Source organism: Sinocyclocheilus grahami, unplaced genomic scaffold, assembly GCF_001515645.1.
Source record: "Sinocyclocheilus grahami isolate Dianchi unplaced genomic scaffold, SAMN03320097.WGS_v1.1 scaffold880.1, whole genome shotgun sequence".
NCBI classification, from domain to species: domain Eukaryota; kingdom Metazoa; phylum Chordata; class Actinopteri; order Cypriniformes; family Cyprinidae; genus Sinocyclocheilus; species Sinocyclocheilus grahami.
Window position 1 is genome coordinate 324,009 of NW_015506059.1, and position 18,948 is coordinate 342,956.

At 36.7% G+C, this 18,948-nt stretch overlaps 1 protein-coding gene across 2 annotated transcripts in view; it reads left to right on the plus strand.

The window, feature by feature from the left end:
- The window catches only part of klhl4 (kelch-like family member 4), a 41,643-nt gene that overhangs the window by 10,748 nt on the left and 11,947 nt on the right, over positions 1–18,948 (plus strand). The window contains exons 1-8 of one of the 2 annotated variants that reach the window (XM_016248503.1): positions 713–753; positions 8,158–8,325; positions 10,167–10,303; positions 10,532–10,728; positions 14,597–14,809; positions 14,947–15,133; positions 15,288–15,512; positions 17,451–17,613. In XM_016248503.1, coding sequence (XP_016103989.1) covers positions 719–753; positions 8,158–8,325; positions 10,167–10,303; positions 10,532–10,728; positions 14,597–14,809; positions 14,947–15,133; positions 15,288–15,512; positions 17,451–17,613 — 1,325 coding nt within the window. In that variant the 5' untranslated portion in view covers positions 713–718. Of the gene's footprint in view, positions 1–712; positions 754–8,157; positions 8,326–10,166; positions 10,304–10,531; positions 10,729–14,596; positions 14,810–14,946; positions 15,134–15,287; positions 15,513–17,450; positions 17,614–18,948 lie in introns of those variants that run through there. The other variant, XM_016248502.1, reaches the window with a different exon arrangement.

Sequence of the window (18,948 nt, forward strand, 5' to 3'; positions counted from 1 at the left end):
TTTCTATTCATCAAAGAATCCTGAAAAAATTTACTCAACTGTTTTAAATATTGATAATAATAATAATAATAATAATAATAATTAAAAAAAGGTTTCTTGAGCAGCAAATCAGCATATTATAAGGATATCTGAAGGATGTGACACTGAAGACTGGAGTAATGATGCTGAAAATTCAGCTTTGATCACAGCAACCATTTTAAAATATATTCAAATAGAAAGCAGTTATTTTAAATAGTAAAAATCTTTCACAACATTACTGCTTTTGCTGTACTTTGGATCAAATAAATGCAGGCTTGGTGAGCAGAAGAGACTTCTTTATAAAACATTAAACATCTTACTGATCAAAAACTGTTGACTGGTAGGTTACATAGATTACAGAAATGTTATATTGTAATGTTATATTTATATACACATTTCTGTCCCCCTCACTTCTGAAATGATGGCTACGCCCCTGAATCAGGGGGTGTGAGGTACACAAAATGACCGTTTGTCACAGTTCGGTATGTTTTGGTACAGCATAGTTAAAAAAAAAATTTTTATTAAAGAAATTTGTGTCACTGTATGTAAATACGAAGTCTGTCAATATTGCAACACTGCAGTTTATGGTGCTGTTGTTAATGGGGGAAGATATTTGATACGCTTACCCATTTGGATGCAAAATATGTTGGCCAAATTTATAGTTTACCTTTACTGTCAGCAAATCTCTCCTTTATGCAAAATGGAAATACTCGCGTCATTTTCAAACATTTACAGATAAGTGTACAACCATAAGATGTAAACTGTGTGCTGAGGAAAACACGTCACAAACGCATTAAACAACACGCATCTAACAGGAGGGCCAGTCACATATGGTTTATGATTTCGTTTGAAGCGCTTAATATAAAGCACATCTCATGTTTAAGACAACATGGATCGTGCACAGTTTCAGCAGCAGAAATCAGTGAGAAATTCCGCAAGTGCAGTGGTTTAACAAAACTGTATTCGTTTGCTACACATGCTCGACGAACCGAAAAATACCTGTACCTTTAAACCCCCCACTCACTCAGAATATTTTTTAATTCAGTAAATGTCTCTTCCTTTCATTCCAATTCAAATTCCAAGTGGAAAATCCCTCAAAACCTTATTTTAGAATTATTATTATTATTATTTTTACTTATACTCGGTTTATTTATGCCCATTTTGACAAATGACTCAAGAAACACTTTCTGAATGCTGATGGCTGGATATTTATCTCTTATACAGACATGCGCGTTGATTGCTGGAATTGAGCAAGTGAGCAGAAAGAAAACAGTTCCTTCAGCACAAATCCTGAGGCTTACATGAATAAAGATCCATCTTAAAAATGAGGTTGAACCCCCCGCTGTAGTCAGTAGTCTACATCAGACTAAAAGGACAGTGGGTGAAAATTCTGGAGGAAGGAAGCCCCAGTTAAGCTGTCTGGGCGATAAAGATGATTTCTACTCATGGCTTTGAGCGAGCACGGATAGCTGTAATCCTAGTTTAGAAGAAGTGAGCTTCATTCATCTTCACTTAGTTTATTGTTATGGAATTGTCTGTCAGACACACAAGGCATATTATTAGGATTCTACATTTTACTATGAACTGAAGAATTATAGACACGCCAGGTGCTTTAATAGATACACAAGGCATTTACGGTCAGAAAATAAAGTGCCTTGCGGACATTGGCCTGGTATTTTAGAATTATTTTTGAGCATACTATTTTGTCTCAGCATCTGGATGGTGCTGATTATGGTTGTAGCATTTGAAATATTGACAATAACTAGATTTACATTGACAATGGGAAAAAAAATCTTGTTCATTGACATTTTGGAAAAGGCAAGCAAAATGGACGAAACCCCCACAGACACACAGAACTGAATCAGTTATTCTGTTTTAAGCAGGAAAGCACTGTTGTGCAGTTTCAACATAATGTGTGCACTGTGCATCACTGAATAACAAAGCATGCTTCAGGAATCGAGAAAGAGGCATTGACGTGCTGTTCCATGAGGAGTAAGACCCTGCCAAATAAAATCGCTTCAGTATGTTTGCAACCAGCTAGCAGCAATTTCTTGAAAGGTCAACCAAATACATGCGCAGAACGCATGTGAGCAATGATGCTGATACATATTTTATTATAACATCCTTGAAAAATCCTTTATACCTGCTTTAGCAATTCCTATTCATACACAGCTAGTGCACTTTATCAAATAGCATTTTTTAAATAAAAAAATATTTGAAGCAGATGTACTGATAATGATACGCATCTGTTTCAGAGAGAAAGGGAACGATGTAATATCTGGTTAAGCACTTTGTGGTGCTCCACATATAACATGCTCTCTGTGTCAGGCTCTTGAAATAGCTTTTGAAGAGTCTGTTGGCAGGCTCTTGTCAAGAAACACTCAGGTAACCGCAACAACTGCCCACTTGTTATTGATCTGGGTGAGCAGAGTGATACAGCTCAAGTTCAATAACAGCTCAGATGCTGTACTGATATGGAGATATGATCGGTTATGTAATGCACCAGATAACACAACAAATAGATGCCTATAAAAGTCCTCAGAGTATGAAATATGTCATACAGCAGTTTCAACTGTTGAGCTGTCATAGTGCATAACTATATGAAGATTTATTTAGCCAGAAGTAGTACTCTGTTACCTGTGTATTAAAAACAACAAATAAAAGAGATACAATAAAATAGATAAACATATCAAAACAAGGCGAAATAGAACTTCATAAAATTATGAACATTTACATTTGCAGCAATGTAAATGTAAGATTAACACACATAGATATAATGTGTAGGAAACTCTTGTTATGTATTATTCAGGGGTTACGAAAATTGGTTTTGGTTGCTTTACATCAAGTTTCAGTGGCATTGTGGCTCATAAAGGCCCTTTATATAAAAAGTCAATTTCACAGGCAGAAAGAAAACATTTTCAGTAAATTTACAACCTTTCAGAAAGTGTTAAAGAAGCAATCTGGTTCTCCGATAGTGGTAGACATAAAAGTCCTCTCAGCATTACTTTGAGCAAAAGTAATGCATCTAGGTTTTACAACCCCTTTTCTTATTCAGTACATCCAGCTCTGTGCCAAAATGTAGTTATAATGTCAGTGAGATAAATTACCCATCTATTTAGCATAAACAACAACCTTATAATGACCAGAAGGAGTCTGGGACTGGTAGCCTTTGCTGTCCACACAATCGAAACACATGATTATTAATGTCTAAATGTCTCACAGCTGCAAATGTGTCCCTTTTAATTCACAAAAACAAGTCGGCATAATGTAAAGAATCTAATGTAAATTTAGTGTCATCTTTAACACTTGATTGTCTTGCGCTTCATCAGTAGGCACTGGATCTAAAACCAATACCCAAAGCACCACATAGAGGCAAAAATGAAATATTTAATCTGAATATTCATAAACATTTTTTTCAATGGTGTGTTCAACCATTCACTTTGGGCCATATAAGGTATCATTATCACAAAACAATAAAAGGGAAGCATGTAAACACACAAGATTTTAAAAGAATAGTTCACCCAAAAAATACAATTTGCTGAAAATGTCCTCACCCTCAGACCATCCAAAATGTAGATGAGTTTGTTTCTTCATCAGAACAGATTTGGAGAAATTTAGCTTTACATCATTTGCTCAGCAATGGATCCTCTGCAGTGAATGGGTGCCGTCAGAATGAGAATCCAAACAGCTGATAAAAACATCACAATGATCCACACCACTCCAGTCCATCAGTTAATGTGAAGTGAAAAACTGCGTGTTTGTAAGAAACAAATCTTTCATTAAGCTACAATATGAGTCCTCTATCCATTATATTGCTACCCTCATTGAAAAAGTTGGCTTGTCTGATTCAGGAGAGAAATATGCACAGACCAAGCACTGTTTACAAGTGAAAATGGTCCAAAACAGTTCTTAACAAGTTGGTGGATTTTGATGTGAGAGGACAACAGGGGATGGATGTTTTCACTGGAGGAAACATTCATAGTGCATAACTATATGAAGATTTATTTAGCCAGAAGTAGTACTCTGTTACCTGTGTATTAAAAACAACAAATAAAAGAGATACAATAAAATAGATAAACATATCAAAACAAGGCGAAATAGAACTTCATAAAATTATGAACATTTACATTTGCAGCAATGTAAATGTAAGATTAACACACATAGATATAATGTGTAGGAAACTCTTGTTATGTATTATTCAGGGGTTACGAAAATTGGTTTTGGTTGCTTTACATCAAGTTTCAGTGGCATTGTGGCTCATAAAGGCCCTTTATATAAAAAGTCAATTTCACAGGCAGAAAGAAAACATTTTCAGTAAATTTACAACCTTTCAGAAAGTGTTAAAGAAGCAATCTGGTTCTCCGATAGTGGTAGACATAAAAGTCCTCTCAGCATTACTTTGAGCAAAAGTAATGCATCTAGGTTTTACAACCCCTTTTCTTATTCAGTACATCCAGCTCTGTGCCAAAATGTAGTTATAATGTCAGTGAGATAAATTACCCATCTATTTAGCATAAACAACAACCTTATAATGACCAGAAGGAGTCTGGGACTGGTAGCCTTTGCTGTCCACACAATCGAAACACATGATTATTAATGTCTAAATGTCTCACAGCTGCAAATGTGTCCCTTTTAATTCACAAAAACAAGTCGGCATAATGTAAAGAATCTAATGTAAATTTAGTGTCATCTTTAACACTTGATTGTCTTGCGCTTCATCAGTAGGCACTGGATCTAAAACCAATACCCAAAGCACCACATAGAGGCAAAAATGAAATATTTAATCTGAATATTCATAAACATTTTTTTCAATGGTGTGTTCAACCATTCACTTTGGGCCATATAAGGTATCATTATCACAAAACAATAAAAGGGAAGCATGTAAACACACAAGATTTTAAAAGAATAGTTCACCCAAAAAATACAATTTGCTGAAAATGTCCTCACCCTCAGACCATCCAAAATGTAGATGAGTTTGTTTCTTCATCAGAACAGATTTGGAGAAATTTAGCTTTACATCATTTGCTCAGCAATGGATCCTCTGCAGTGAATGGGTGCCGTCAGAATGAGAATCCAAACAGCTGATAAAAACATCACAATGATCCACACCACTCCAGTCCATCAGTTAATGTGAAGTGAAAAACTGCGTGTTTGTAAGAAACAAATCTTTCATTAAGCTACAATATGAGTCCTCTATCCATTATATTGCTACCCTCATTGAAAAAGTTGGCTTGTCTGATTCAGGAGAGAAATATGCACAGACCAAGCACTGTTTACAAGTGAAAATGGTCCAAAACAGTTCTTAACAAGTTGGTGGATTTTGATGTGAGAGGACAACAGGGGATGGATGTTTTCACTGGAGGAAACATTATTATGGTTTGGCTAGAAGTAATGATTTAAAGTTAAACGTGTTAACGATGGATCTGTTTATTACAAACTTGCAACTTTTTGCTTCACAAGATGTTAACTGATGGAGTGGAGTGGTGTGGTTTACTTGTGGATTGTTGTGATGTTTTTATCAGCTTTTTGAACTCTCATTCTGACGGCACCCATTCACTGCAGAGAATTCATTTATGAGCAAGTGATGTAATGCTGAATTGCTCCAAATCTGTTTTGATGAAGAAACAAACTCCTACATCAAACTACATCTTGGATGCCCTGAGGGTGAGTACATTTTCAGCTAATTTTCATTTTTGGGTGAACTATTCCTTTAAGCAGACTGGATGCTCTATATGTAAAATAGCAGGCTATATGACATGATCAGTCAGCCCGACAACCTGAGTTTGGCTTTGCATGTGGCATTAGATCAGAGCAACCCCAGGACAATTTTAAATGTTTAGAAGTCAACCCCCCTCCGCTTGTAAATATCAGCGCGATCACCAACCCCTGACAGCTGACCAGAGAGATAAAGATAATGTATTCCGTATGAGAGTCACCTTGCTCATCTAGCCAATTCACATCAAGCAAGCTTCATCATATTAAATGTGCCAACTGACTGCTTCTTATCAAATGTATTCTGCTATGAAGAGAGAGTAGAAGTATGTGCTCTGGAATTAATGTGATGTATACGGTAGTATGCTTAAAAAACTAGCTCATATGATGGAACATATCTGCCTTTAAAGTCGAGGACACAAGGGCAAAATTCTGCTTTATGTGTCCCTCTAAGGGCAGAGTCACAGTTCACAAAACCATTGATCCAGTGAGCACAGCTTTCAGTGGGATTTACTCTGTAATTAAAACTTTTACGAGATCATAACGTTTTATCAGGTGCTAAATATTCTTTCCCAGCTTTATGGTTTTGCAACTCTTTTTAAAAGATGAAGTGGACAATAGGATGTGCAGATATTAAAAATATGATAATGGTCATGCTTTGTTTTTGTTATGCAAATCTTTGTTGATGGTAGTTAATATAACCAGTCATTCAGATTATTTTTTTAAAACGCCCTTCTCTATGGCATATATTACAGACAAGTAATCAAAATGCACAGCTCTACTGTAGGTCCCTGCGGCAGTTAGACTTTTTAAACAGTGTTGTGGACTGGTTAAATGTCAGCCATGGATTTGTTCCGTGAAGGACAGCAAAATAAAGGGTTTAGATTGTTTGCTGTGAGTCAGAGGGATTATTCAGATGCAGCACAATGGCTTGTAATCTACCGGTCTGCAGGGAGAGCAGCTCAGAATTTACATTATCAAGGCTCTGTGAAGAGACCAGATCCCCACAAAGTCCTGTGCTTCCAAAAGAATAAATAAATAAATAAAAACAGCAGAGTTTGTGCAAATGGTAATCTGCCCCTTTGGAAAACTCTGGCTTTCAATCCACTTATTTATGGAGTTTCGTTCTAATGGTTTCAATTTTAGCTCTCACAAGTGTGAAGGAAGATATACACAGAATGACTAATGTCCATTTGGGAGGGAGACAAAAAGTGTTTTTATTACTTCTGCACAATATATAATTCACGCATACAGAAAACTGCATCAACCAACATGGTGACAGTCATTGGCAGAGCTTGTTTTTGTGGGTGCAAACTGCATAAATTGGATCAAGCCATCAAATAGTATAACATTGTGAAAGTAACAGTGATAGAGCATATATGACAAAGAGTAATAAAGGCTATACATTTGTTCTTTTCATTATGACACAAACGGAATGCATGTTACTAAGTCATTTTCCTACATTTGGCAGAGGAAATTGATGGAAAATGGAACAATTTTTCAAAATTTTTATTAAGTTTGCTCAAGCTAACCGCTTTTCGGAATAATAATACAGTTTATATTAGATAGCCTTGCCTGTTTAATTTGTCATGGGTGAACCAACTGAAGCACCGCTGTAGGACATAGAAGTCAAATAATTCATTAACTCTGCATGTCCAAATAATAAAAACCTTTCAGGCATATGTACACAAATGATGGAAGACAGTTCACCAAAAATGTAAATTCTCATTATTTCCTCACCCTCATATCATTTTCAACCTGTAAGCTATTCTTTCTCACCCCGAAAAACGAATGTTTTAAGAGTGTTTTGGTTTATGGTGTCCAAGGCATCACTCATTGTATGAACCAAAGAAAAGAGTTCATACAGGTTTGGAATGAGATGAGGGAAGCAAATGACAGAACAGTTCACCAAAAATGTAAATTCTCATTATTTCCTCACCCTCATATCATTTTCAACCTGTAAGCTATTCTTTCTCACCCCGAAAAACGAATGTTTTAAGAGTGTTTTGGTTTATGGAGTCCAAGGCATCACTCATTGTATGAACCAAAGAAAGGAGTTCATACAGGTTTGGAATGAGATGAGGGAAGCAAATGACAGAATTGAATTTTTAGGTGATCGGAGTAAACAGCTATTAGATTTAGAATAATGTTCTATAAACACCACAGTTTGAAACGCACATGTCCGAGACTCTGCTTTGCTGCAACACAAACACATTTTCTTCAACATAACTGTCACTCTGTGGAGCCTCAGACCTGATGGGTCAATTGAGGGGAAAATAAAAGATGAAGTCACAGGTGGACACAGCAGCTTGTGCAGGTGTTAGTTAAGTTCCCCCGTCACCCACATAGATCAAATAGTCATATCAAGCTGACAGAAGCGCACATTGCTCAGTCCCAGCTCAACTCCGGTCTTCCTCTTTCCCATAGGTTGGCTTTGAGCGGTTTCTCTAGGATGAGCTCCAACTGCTCTGATGAGTTTTTCCAGGCCACAAACCATGCGGAACAGACCTTTCGAAAGATGGAGACCTATCTTCAGCACAAGCAGCTGTGTGATGTACTTTTGATAGCTGGAGACCACAAGATCCCCGCACACAGGTGAGTTTCCACCGAAACAAGTCATCTTACTTTCAAATGTCCTACTTTCACTGCAAAAACAGACAGGTCAACAGGGCTGAAGGGAACGCTGCTTAAAATGCAGTGCAGTACTTTTCCAGAAATCAATTGAAAAGAGACATTAGACACAATCGAACTACTAGACAGCTACTTAAAACTAAATGCTAGTATTAAAGCTTTTATTTAACTCTTAATGCGCTTTTCCACTGCATGGTACGGCTCGGTACGGTTCACTTTTGGGTTTTTTTCCACTGGGTACAGTACCTGGTACTTTTTTTAGTACCACCTCGGTTGAGGTTCCAAGTGAACCGTACCGTTACCAAAACGTGATATGTGAACTCTGCAGATCACGGATTGGCCGGAGAGAATCGTCACTACCTGCGTCACTGAAGTTGCAACCCAAACACAACAGAACCGCTAGATTTAAATCAGCACAGCCAACGAAGGATCGAACGCAACTGTTTTGAACGAGCGCACCTTTTTTTAACAACCAAAAAGTGGCTGTTTCATTGTCTGTTGAGGAAGTACAGACGTTCCTCTCGTTGATAGCAGAGGAGCGGATTCAGCGAGCTTAATGGGGTGAAGCGGAATGAAAAAGTTTTTCAGGAGTCGCGGCAGTAGAGGTGGCGCAACTATAACGACATGTGAATAATCCCGCCCACTCTAAAGCAGTACTAAACTGCAGTGGAAACGCAAACCGAGCTGTGCTGTGCCGTGCCGTGCCGTGCCGTGCTGTACTGTACCACGCAGTGGAAAAGCGCCATTAGTTAACTGTGGAGGAATAGTTTGCCTAATAATTACTCAAAAGGTATGACTTTCTTTTACAGAACATGAAAGGAGAAAATTTGGGTTTTCATGCAATAAATATGGACTGGAGCTTAAAGTGTTGCTTATGATTCATGTGCTATATTCTTTTATAGTCTTCTGAAGTCATGAAAAGTGTTCTGAAGTCATATCTTAGCTTTGTGTGGGAAACAAAAATAAAACATTTGTCTTTCTTCAAAACAAATGAAACCTCATCAGTTCTCACAAATCAAGCAAGAATGGTTGAGCTTCTGTTTCTGTATATTTAATATGCTCTATGTATGTGCATTGGTCAATGTTTATATTTGAATAAAAGCCTAATTAAATCTGTTCAGCAGATAAAGTGATTGAGTCTCTTCAGACAATGTCTTTTTGTATTTTTTTATATTATGAAAGTGGAGTTTCACTGTATAGATAAAAAGAATGAATGATTTTCAGGAAATAATGATTTTCGGTCTATATCTCACACAATAGTACGGCTTCAGAAAACTAGAAATATAGCACGCATGTTCATTTAAATTCTTCATTTTGAAGCTTGATACATCAAGGCCAATTCATTGAAATTTCATGAAAAAAAGTGGTGGGCACATTGTTCAAAAATCAAAAAAAGTCTTTGGGTTTGGAGCAACAAAAATGATTCCTTTAAGGACAGATATGCAGATGGCAGATTCAAGAAGTGTCAAAACTGTGCTGCACACTCCATTTCAAACTACGGAGCGAGTTGAACTTTCTTCAAGGACTCTAAAAGAGTGTTTATTTAAAGAAATCTCTTGGCCGCTGAGTGTTTTGATGCTATTCTGTTGAAATATTCTCAGTAGCCAAATCTCTACTGCGTCTCCCAGTTTGACACTGAGCTCAATCAACATCATCCCAGAGCTGCATGAGACAATCTGGTGAAAATAGCTGCGCTGAGATAAATCTTTTTGTAGGGAGGAATTTTCTACAAAGACGGCTCTCGAGAAGTTGTTTGAGTTGATCTTGAAGTCGCATATATAAACTATTTGCACAATTATTTGCAGACTTGTCCTGAGCGCAGTTTCAGACTACTTTGCTGCCATGTTCACCAATGATGTGAGGGAGGCAAAACAAGAGGAAATTAAAATGGAGGGTATAGATCCTGAGGCGTTGCGAGCACTGGTTCATTTCGCATATACTGGTGAGTATCCGCATTCCACTTGTGGACTATTTAAATCTGCTGTTCATAGTAGAAGTGTCACATCCACAAATAAGTTTTTCGTCGATGTCAGTGGGCAAAAGACTAATTTACAAACCCAAACTAACTGTTTAACATTCTTCTGTCTACACAGGTTAAACATACCATTTTGGTCCTGAAATAATTCTGAAAAGTTTCTTGCATATTTTGCTCTTTTCTCCAAATGTACAGGAGTCCTGGAGCTAAAAGAGGACACAATTGAAAGTCTGTTAGCTGCTGCTTGTCTCCTCCAGCTCTCACAAGTTATTCAGGTCTGCTGTAACTTTCTGATGAAACAACTGCACCCATCCAACTGCCTGGGGATCCGTTCGTTTGCTGATGCTCAGGGATGCATGGATCTTTTGAACGTCGCTCACAACTACACTACGGTAGGACCTGGCATACAAAGTAGCTTATTATAAATTTACTAAACATAGTGCTAACATTTGTCCTGACTGCTAGTTGCTGACCTTTCACAGTAATTTGCACTGTAGTAATTCTGGAATTACAATTAAAAGACGCCTGTATACTGCAATCCCACGGGAGTTGAATGACTGTGATGTTGTTGAATCCTAATGATTAACTATGTTTGCATTACAGTAATCTCTTGTATATTTACAGATTAACTAGTGTAATGTCTACAGTACTATGCTGGCGATGTTCCCAGCATACAATCTGGCTTGAATAAATGAAGCGGTGGCATTGTTTTACTATTTGCTGGTTTATATTGCTGTTGCTATTGTTGTTTGGGCTGTCTCTTTTGACTTATTTTGTAACGTACAGAGGCATTTAAAATTATGCTTGTTGATTGTCAGACTCAATGGGTTTTAGTATGTTGATATCTAATACTAAAGGTTCACATAGATAACTGGGAATATTCATAGTATGAGATATCACCACTTGACATACAAAACCCAATAATGCTGACAATAAACAAGTATCATTTTTACCAAAATGGTAAACATCCACTTACCTTAATTGTAGAAAGATATATTGTAATGAACTATTTCATTTGTAACATAATATTTCCACATACTACATAGGGAGATATAGATAATATATTGTAGATGGCAATTATTACTTACCTAGCTTTTCATGTAACACAGTGTTCTGTACCACTATTACATTGGCTGGAAGAGCATGTAATAAAATAAAATTAAATGTAATTAAAAGTGACAAAGGTCAAAATACCTAGCCAAAACGAATCACCATAGTGGTGACTTAAAATCACACACACACACACACACACACACATATATATATATATATATATATATATATATATATATATATATCTTAAAATATATTGAAATATTTATTTGTTTATCTTTATCAAATCTTTCTGTTAAAGTAGAAAATGTCTGAGCCTGCACTGATTTCATAGTAATATCCTGAATGGAATGTAAAAAACTACTGTTAAAGTAATAGTTTACTCACTGTGATGTCTTTCAAAACCCATATGACTTACTTTCTTCTGACAAAAGGAGAAATGTGTAGCAGAACGTCCAAGCTGCTTTTTTCAATACAAAGGATGTAAATGGTGATCAGAGTTGTCAAGCAAGATTTTCAATGCTCAAAGATTTTGAGTAAATTACAGACTGAAATATTTATGACTTCAGAGTACTTAGAATGTAGTGCATGAGACATGGACTGCTTTTAGAAACCTTTTTGACTGTTTTACAGATTGACCACTCTTTTTTTCATTTACCTTCATTGATAGATAGATATCAGCGTGAACATTCTTCATAACATCTCCTTTTGTGTTCTATCAACTATACTAAATTCATAAGGGTTTTAAGCAATATTAGATTAGTAAAGCATGACAGAACTTTCATTTTGTAGTGTACTATCATTAAAACTAATGACAGTACACCCCGAATATTAAAAAAGCAGGAGATACCACACGTTTTAAAGCCTAGTCTGACATAAAGAATTCCAAGCATACAATTACTTGATGTGACATTTTGTGTCTCAGCATGCAGTCAGTTTAAAGGGTTATGCAGAGCTCTTTGATGTGTGAGAAATATAGCAAAAGTAGCATTGGTTAAATGATGGCAATACATCAAGTATTCTCAGGAGCCCAAGGATCCACAGAACACATTTGCTTGATGGACATTTCTCTGCCCAAGTGCGGAAACAACTTCGGAAGATAGTCGTTATCTCCTGAAGGACATTTGCACATGCTGTGTACAAAGGGCTTTCCAGAGCAGAGAGGTTAATCTAATCAGAGGACACAAGCAGGAAAATTTCCTGTACGGTCACTTCGGTAATGAACACAGCGTTAACAGAGCTTCCTGGTTCGCTCGCCGTGGTGTTCCGATTAAAAACTTATTTTGATAAGCTTGCTTTTCCTCCTTTGTCTCAACCTGACGTTAGTTTTTCTTCTTTCGTGAGAAGCTGCAGACTTGCATGGGTTCATGTCTTAGTTCAAGATATCTATGGCCTGTAGCGTGCTAGAAGTCTAGGTATTTTCTTTTGAAATTAAAAGTCAGATGAGGCAATGCTTAGATAAATGACTGACAACACAAACACTGCTCTAGGTCATATTTTCCCTCATGAATACATTAGATTTGGCACAACCCATGAAATTTTAACATCCTCCCTTACAATCTAATCCATTTAGATTTTACGGAGCCATGTGCATCTCACACTAATATTGCTGCAGGACCTTTTACTTGCTGTTCGGTTTAATGCCATCCCCTAAAATATATGCCCACGAAAGGCTTCTAAATGAATGTTTGCAGTGAAACAGAATGAATGTATTTAATTAATTGCCAGGGTGCTTGTGATGGTAATTGCGAATAATGAATCTATATCAATGTCACCAGAAGAGGTAGAGTTTAATTCTATATTGAGGAGGGGCTGAAAATCAATGCATGGTACTCATTTAATTATGTGTGTCTGAGCTAAGCTCCGAGAGCCCATGCACGGCTTTAGCAGAGGCACTGCTGTTTAGATCTGATTAATGATCAATAGGATGTTTACTGCCCTTATTTGTAACAGAATCAATGGGGATTACTTCTGATGCACAAAGGAAACTCTAGAAGTGCCATAAGTAATGAACAAGCTTGTTAGAGAGATTTCCGGCATGCTCTTCTCATGCTACAAGTTGAATCTTGCAAAACGCGTTTATCAGAGTGCAAACTCAGATGTCCTTGTGGATGCATCGGAGCAGATCATTATATTGCGCTGAGATGAATGGAGAACAAGACCTATTTGAAAAGCCAATTTTTTAATTTTTATTTTACAGTTATTAGATATAATGTAATCCATAATGTGTAATTCAAAACATGTTATATTCTGTGTCAGTGCCTTGTGTTTGTTATATCATGTTGTATCGAATACTGTTTCAGGTCCAAACCTTTACTCCATTTCAAGTGAAAATGCTAACTCAGCCGTTATTGAGCAATATTCATTTATAGCACACCTTTAAGCTAAGCTTTGGTGTGCACTACAGTCTTTAGGGACACAGCTCACCAATATTTTAACAATTTAGAAAAGATGGAGCACTGTCTGGCCATCTAAAATTTTGGTATGGAGATCAAGGTTATGTATGATGACCATGTGACCTCTTTTTCGATTATGTACAATACCTGCATGCTATTGGTCAAAATACTTTACAATTCAATTCAAGTTTATTTGTATAGCGCTTTCACGATACAAATTGTTGCAAAGCAAATTAAGTTTCTACAATATTTTGTAGTAGCTTATCAGTGGTGGCTGTCAGTTAATGTACATATGGCAGAAATGTGCAGAAAAATCAATTAAAGATGTAATCAAACGGACGATGAACACTATTAACAGCAATTATTATATGATGCAATCAAACTTATAGCAAAATGTGGTAGTTCTGTATGTTGTTTCAGGGTTGGAATACTTATCACTCATTACCTTCAGGTATGAAAGCAATAGGAAAACAAAGTCCAAAAAAGGCAATTTAGAAATCGTGACCAGGACATGTCTGGGAAAAAGAGGATGTTTTGTCACTTTAGGTTAGGATCATGATTTTTTTTGTAGTGCTACAGCATACTGTGAGTGTCTATTAGCACCATTTGTTGTTTCTGACGTGCAACAACCAAATTACTTCATTGGACACAGCCCAAAAACATTTATACATTTACAATAATAAAATATAACATATTTATATAAATATAAAAATAATTTGGCTTTTAACATTAATTTTAGGACTTACTGTTAATGTCTCTTTACAGTACAGCACACCGATTTATAACTAAACAAAATTGCTTAATATTTCAGGAACACTTTCTAGAGGTCATTCAGAATCAGGAGTTCCTCTTGCTGCCCACAACAGAAATTGTCAAGCTTTTGGCCAGCGATGACATCAACGTTCCAGATGAAGAAACGATTTTCCAAGCACTGATGATGTGGGTTCGCTATGATGTGCAGCACCGACAACGGGATCTGGGAGTGTTGCTGGCGTATATTCGACTTCCCCTTTTACCACCACAGGTTTGCCAATAGCATTCATATGAGACTCTTGGTCATTTTATTACAATTTAATATATACACACAAAAAAAACTTGCTGGTGACCTCATATTTAAATCCATCTTCTGTTGATGTTAATGCACTGTTTTTTTTTATTTAGCTTCTTGCTGATCTGGAAAACAATAAGATGTTTTCAGAAGACCTGGAATGCCAGAAGCTCCTGATGGAAGCCATGAAGTACCATCTTTTGCCAGAACGCCGTCCCATGCTACAGAGCCCAAGAACCAAACCACGGAAATCCACTGTTGGATCGCTTTATGCTGTTGGAGGCATGGACGCCTCTAAAGGTGGACCATTATTTAGTTTTTTCTAATACTTTTCTAATAGCAGTACCTCTTACTGCCATAAAAAAAGAAACTTTGTACAGTCGAATAGCTATTAGCATAGCAGCATACAACTCTTTAACTAACAATAAACTCTAGAGTCTCTGTCTACTCTTAGGGTCTACAACGATAGAGAAATACGACCTTCGCACAAACAGATGGATCCAAGTTGGTATCATGAATGGGCGAAGACTTCAGTTCGGGGTTTCAGTGATTGATAATAAACTCTACGTGGTTGGAGGAAGGGATGGACTCAAGACCTCTAACATGGTGGAGTGCTACAACCCAATCACTAAAGTGTGGTCCACCATGCCGCCAATGTCAACCCACAGACACGGATTAGGTGTGTTTTATGAATGCTTCAGATGTTTGTGTAATCTTATTACTCAACATATATGAATAATTGTTATGCTGTAATGTTTAGTAATTAAATTAGCTTCTTTCTGTCACAGCATAAATGTGACAAACATGGTATGAAGTTGGTAATTATCTGATCTACAGCATTAAACAACACCAGCCCTCAATGCATGAACACTTTAAAAGTCTTACTAGTTAAATTACATAGATTAATAGATCAGTAATATATAAATATTCAAATATGAATACATTCGAAATGATCTTGATCAAACATTCATGATGTCTACATTTCATATATTTTGAATGTATTTTAACAAATCATTTGTTAAGCATTAGGTTTGTTAATGTTATTAAAAGATATTATAGAGGTCAAAAACATTACTTTTCTAAAAAGCACTACCTCACATTTATAGTGGCAGTGTGTATGCTGTAATTGATAAGGATTTGCTCATTAATATTAACAAAGCCATGTTCACCTAGAAGACCTAACTTATTAGCTGAAAGGAATACGTTGCTAATCAGCTGGTGAAGATGAAAAAAATCCTACTATTATGAGGGCATAGTTCATGAATGAATATTAATTTATTTGTCTAATTGGCTTTACTTTCTAGGTTACCAAGCCATGTCTGCATGACTCAATTAATATTCACGCACCATACAATATCAGTTTCATTGATGTTCACACATGATGTGTTTTGGTTCAACAATAGCTAGACGGAGCAGAATGGAACAGATCACAGATGTCTCTGCAGGTGTTTTGAAATATTTCGACTCTTGACACTCTTAGAAACGGTTCATGGCGCAAGACACTGAAAAGCAGCTGAACAGAAAAGACGCCCCTGCAGATTACAGCCCGAGGAAATTTAAGAATGCGTCATGTCAACTGTCTCAGTTTATCAAAAGCAGTCAATCACAGAGTGAAACTTAATTTGCGTGTAACGTTTGGTGCATTAGGGAGATTATATGTTATTTTGTGCCTTACTTAAAAGCTGATAATGTTGACACTAATAATCTTTTTTTTTTTTTCATTCTGGTCCAGTTTTCGAAGACAAAACTAGCACAAGGAAGTGATTCGTAAAGGAAGAAGACGAATAATAAAACTTGATAGTGATGTTACGTTTCACAGCAAAGCTCCAAAGCTTGGACAGGGAGTTTCAGTTAATAATGTAAAAAAACAAATAAACTGACTTAAATTTAGTAGAAAATTGAATTCATTACAAAACAAAGAGAAAACTTATTGCTGTGCATCTATTTCGATAAACACGCCAAAGGCAAACCAGTGGGGGCATAATAAAAATTGTGTGGCTTTAATACCAGGGCCTCAAGAAATAACAATAAAAATAACCGGATGGTCAAACATCAAAATGAATGTCTATAAATTAACAAAGGCAATCTGGGCTGCACGTAAAAATATGTATAAAAAATATGGCAGTTAATTTAAACTCAGAGGAGAAAATGCACTGTACAATAATCCCATAAAACTGACACTCAAAGGTTGCTCATTGAGACCTATAAAGTGCACTGCAATATCATAACCAAAATGTCGGTCAAGAGACGATTTATATGTTAGGACCCCAAAAGCGACAGCCAGAGATTTATAACAGAAACACGAGAGACCTTTGCTGTAAAGGGAGAAGGGAGATGCACCATGAATACTTCATGCTTACCACAGCATCTTAGAGCTCGGGTCGCACCAGAAGAATGTCTTTAGCTACTGATATCTGCTTAAAAAGGAAAAGCTCTTGATGTTCATTGAAATTAACTCCATGGTATTACCATTTAAATTTTGACATTTGCCAGTTTCACTACATCACAAAGACAGACACTTGCTAGTGAATTGTGTGCTTGTCTGTTGTATGGCGTGCACCACCAAAGGCTGAGCCCAGTCTTACTTTTTGTTTTATTCATTTCTTTGTTCCAAAAGGAATTGCTGTGCTAGAGGGGCCCATGTATGCAGTGGGAGGCCATGACGGATGGAGCTATTTGAACACAGTAGAAAGGTGGGACCCCCAGGCGAGGCAGTGGAATTATGTGGCCAGTATGTCCACACCACGCAGCACAGTCGGGGTCACTGCTCTCAATGGAAAGTAAGGAATTAATTTTGTCTTATTTTCTTTTGTAGCATTGTTGAGTTATGATACAATTGTAAAACATTTACATTTATGTATTTAGTAGACGCTGTTATCCGAAGCAATGTACAATCGAGGCACAAAGCAATTCGACAGAGTTCATCGTGGAAAAATCGCTCCACATCCTTGCCTCATTTAGTATGGGCAGAATTATGCATATGCAAATTAGTCTCCACCTCCACTCAATCACACCAGAAAAAATTCACGGAGAAAACTGCTGTTCTTTACAAAACAACTGAAAAATCTACAAGAATTAAATACCTCCTGTTGTGAAAATCAAGTTTTCAAAGTTGTTTACATGTCTGTCTGGTGTTTTTAATATGATTAAAGACAAACCATGTGCAAATTCAGTCTCAAAAATGCTGTTTGAAACAGCCCGTTTCCTACCGTCACAAACATGTACTGTGCCCAATCCTGCCAACCTGTGGGATGGAGCTTTTCATATCACTAGCATGTCACATTTGTGTAACATTAGCCACAAATTATTAGCAGTTTGATAGCATAGTCAAGCCAGAGGCTAATTATATCAATTACAGTGATGCATCCGAAGTTATAGAGAGCGATGTATAAAATGCATTATCATTCTGATACATTGTAGGTAAAATTTGCTCTTCCATTTCTTCTTCGGAATCAGTTTCTGGTTCAAACATATATATGGCTGAATTCAAAGGCGCCGAGGACTCAGAACACGAGATGTTCTTCATTAACTTTAACCATTTAAAAAAATTGAGATTTGGGAAACAACCTGATTGGTGGATCTCACGTCGTCTCCCTGCCTGTTGTAATACACACACTTGCCTGTTGTGTAGCGTTTACTACTTCAGTTAACTGAGTGATCGTGGAGCAGGTCTGGTGTGATTGAGTGGAGGTGGGTATTCATTTGCATATTCATGGTTGAATATGAGATAAGGGTGTAAAGTTACATTAAAGCCATTTTAAACCATGAAGGAATTTTTTCACAGGAAAAATCATTTAAATATGTATCATTATTAAAAATCCCAAAATTAGTGACTGCAGGTGGACTTTAGGTTTGTTAAAGGGATACTGCACTATATTACATCTGTTTTATTGCAATATGTAAAGATCTTAAATTTCTACATAGCTTAAAGAAAAAACTATTTTTAATTTTTGAAAAAGAAAAAAGACTTTTCTCTCAACAGCAGTATGTGCAGTGCGCTGTGGCTGATTGGCTTTCCTCCATTGATTCTCCTCATGATGAGGTCTGAATTAGGTACTGGATCCAATATACTGCGTAACCCTGTACAGCCAGATGGGAGTTACTAGGCTCTGAGA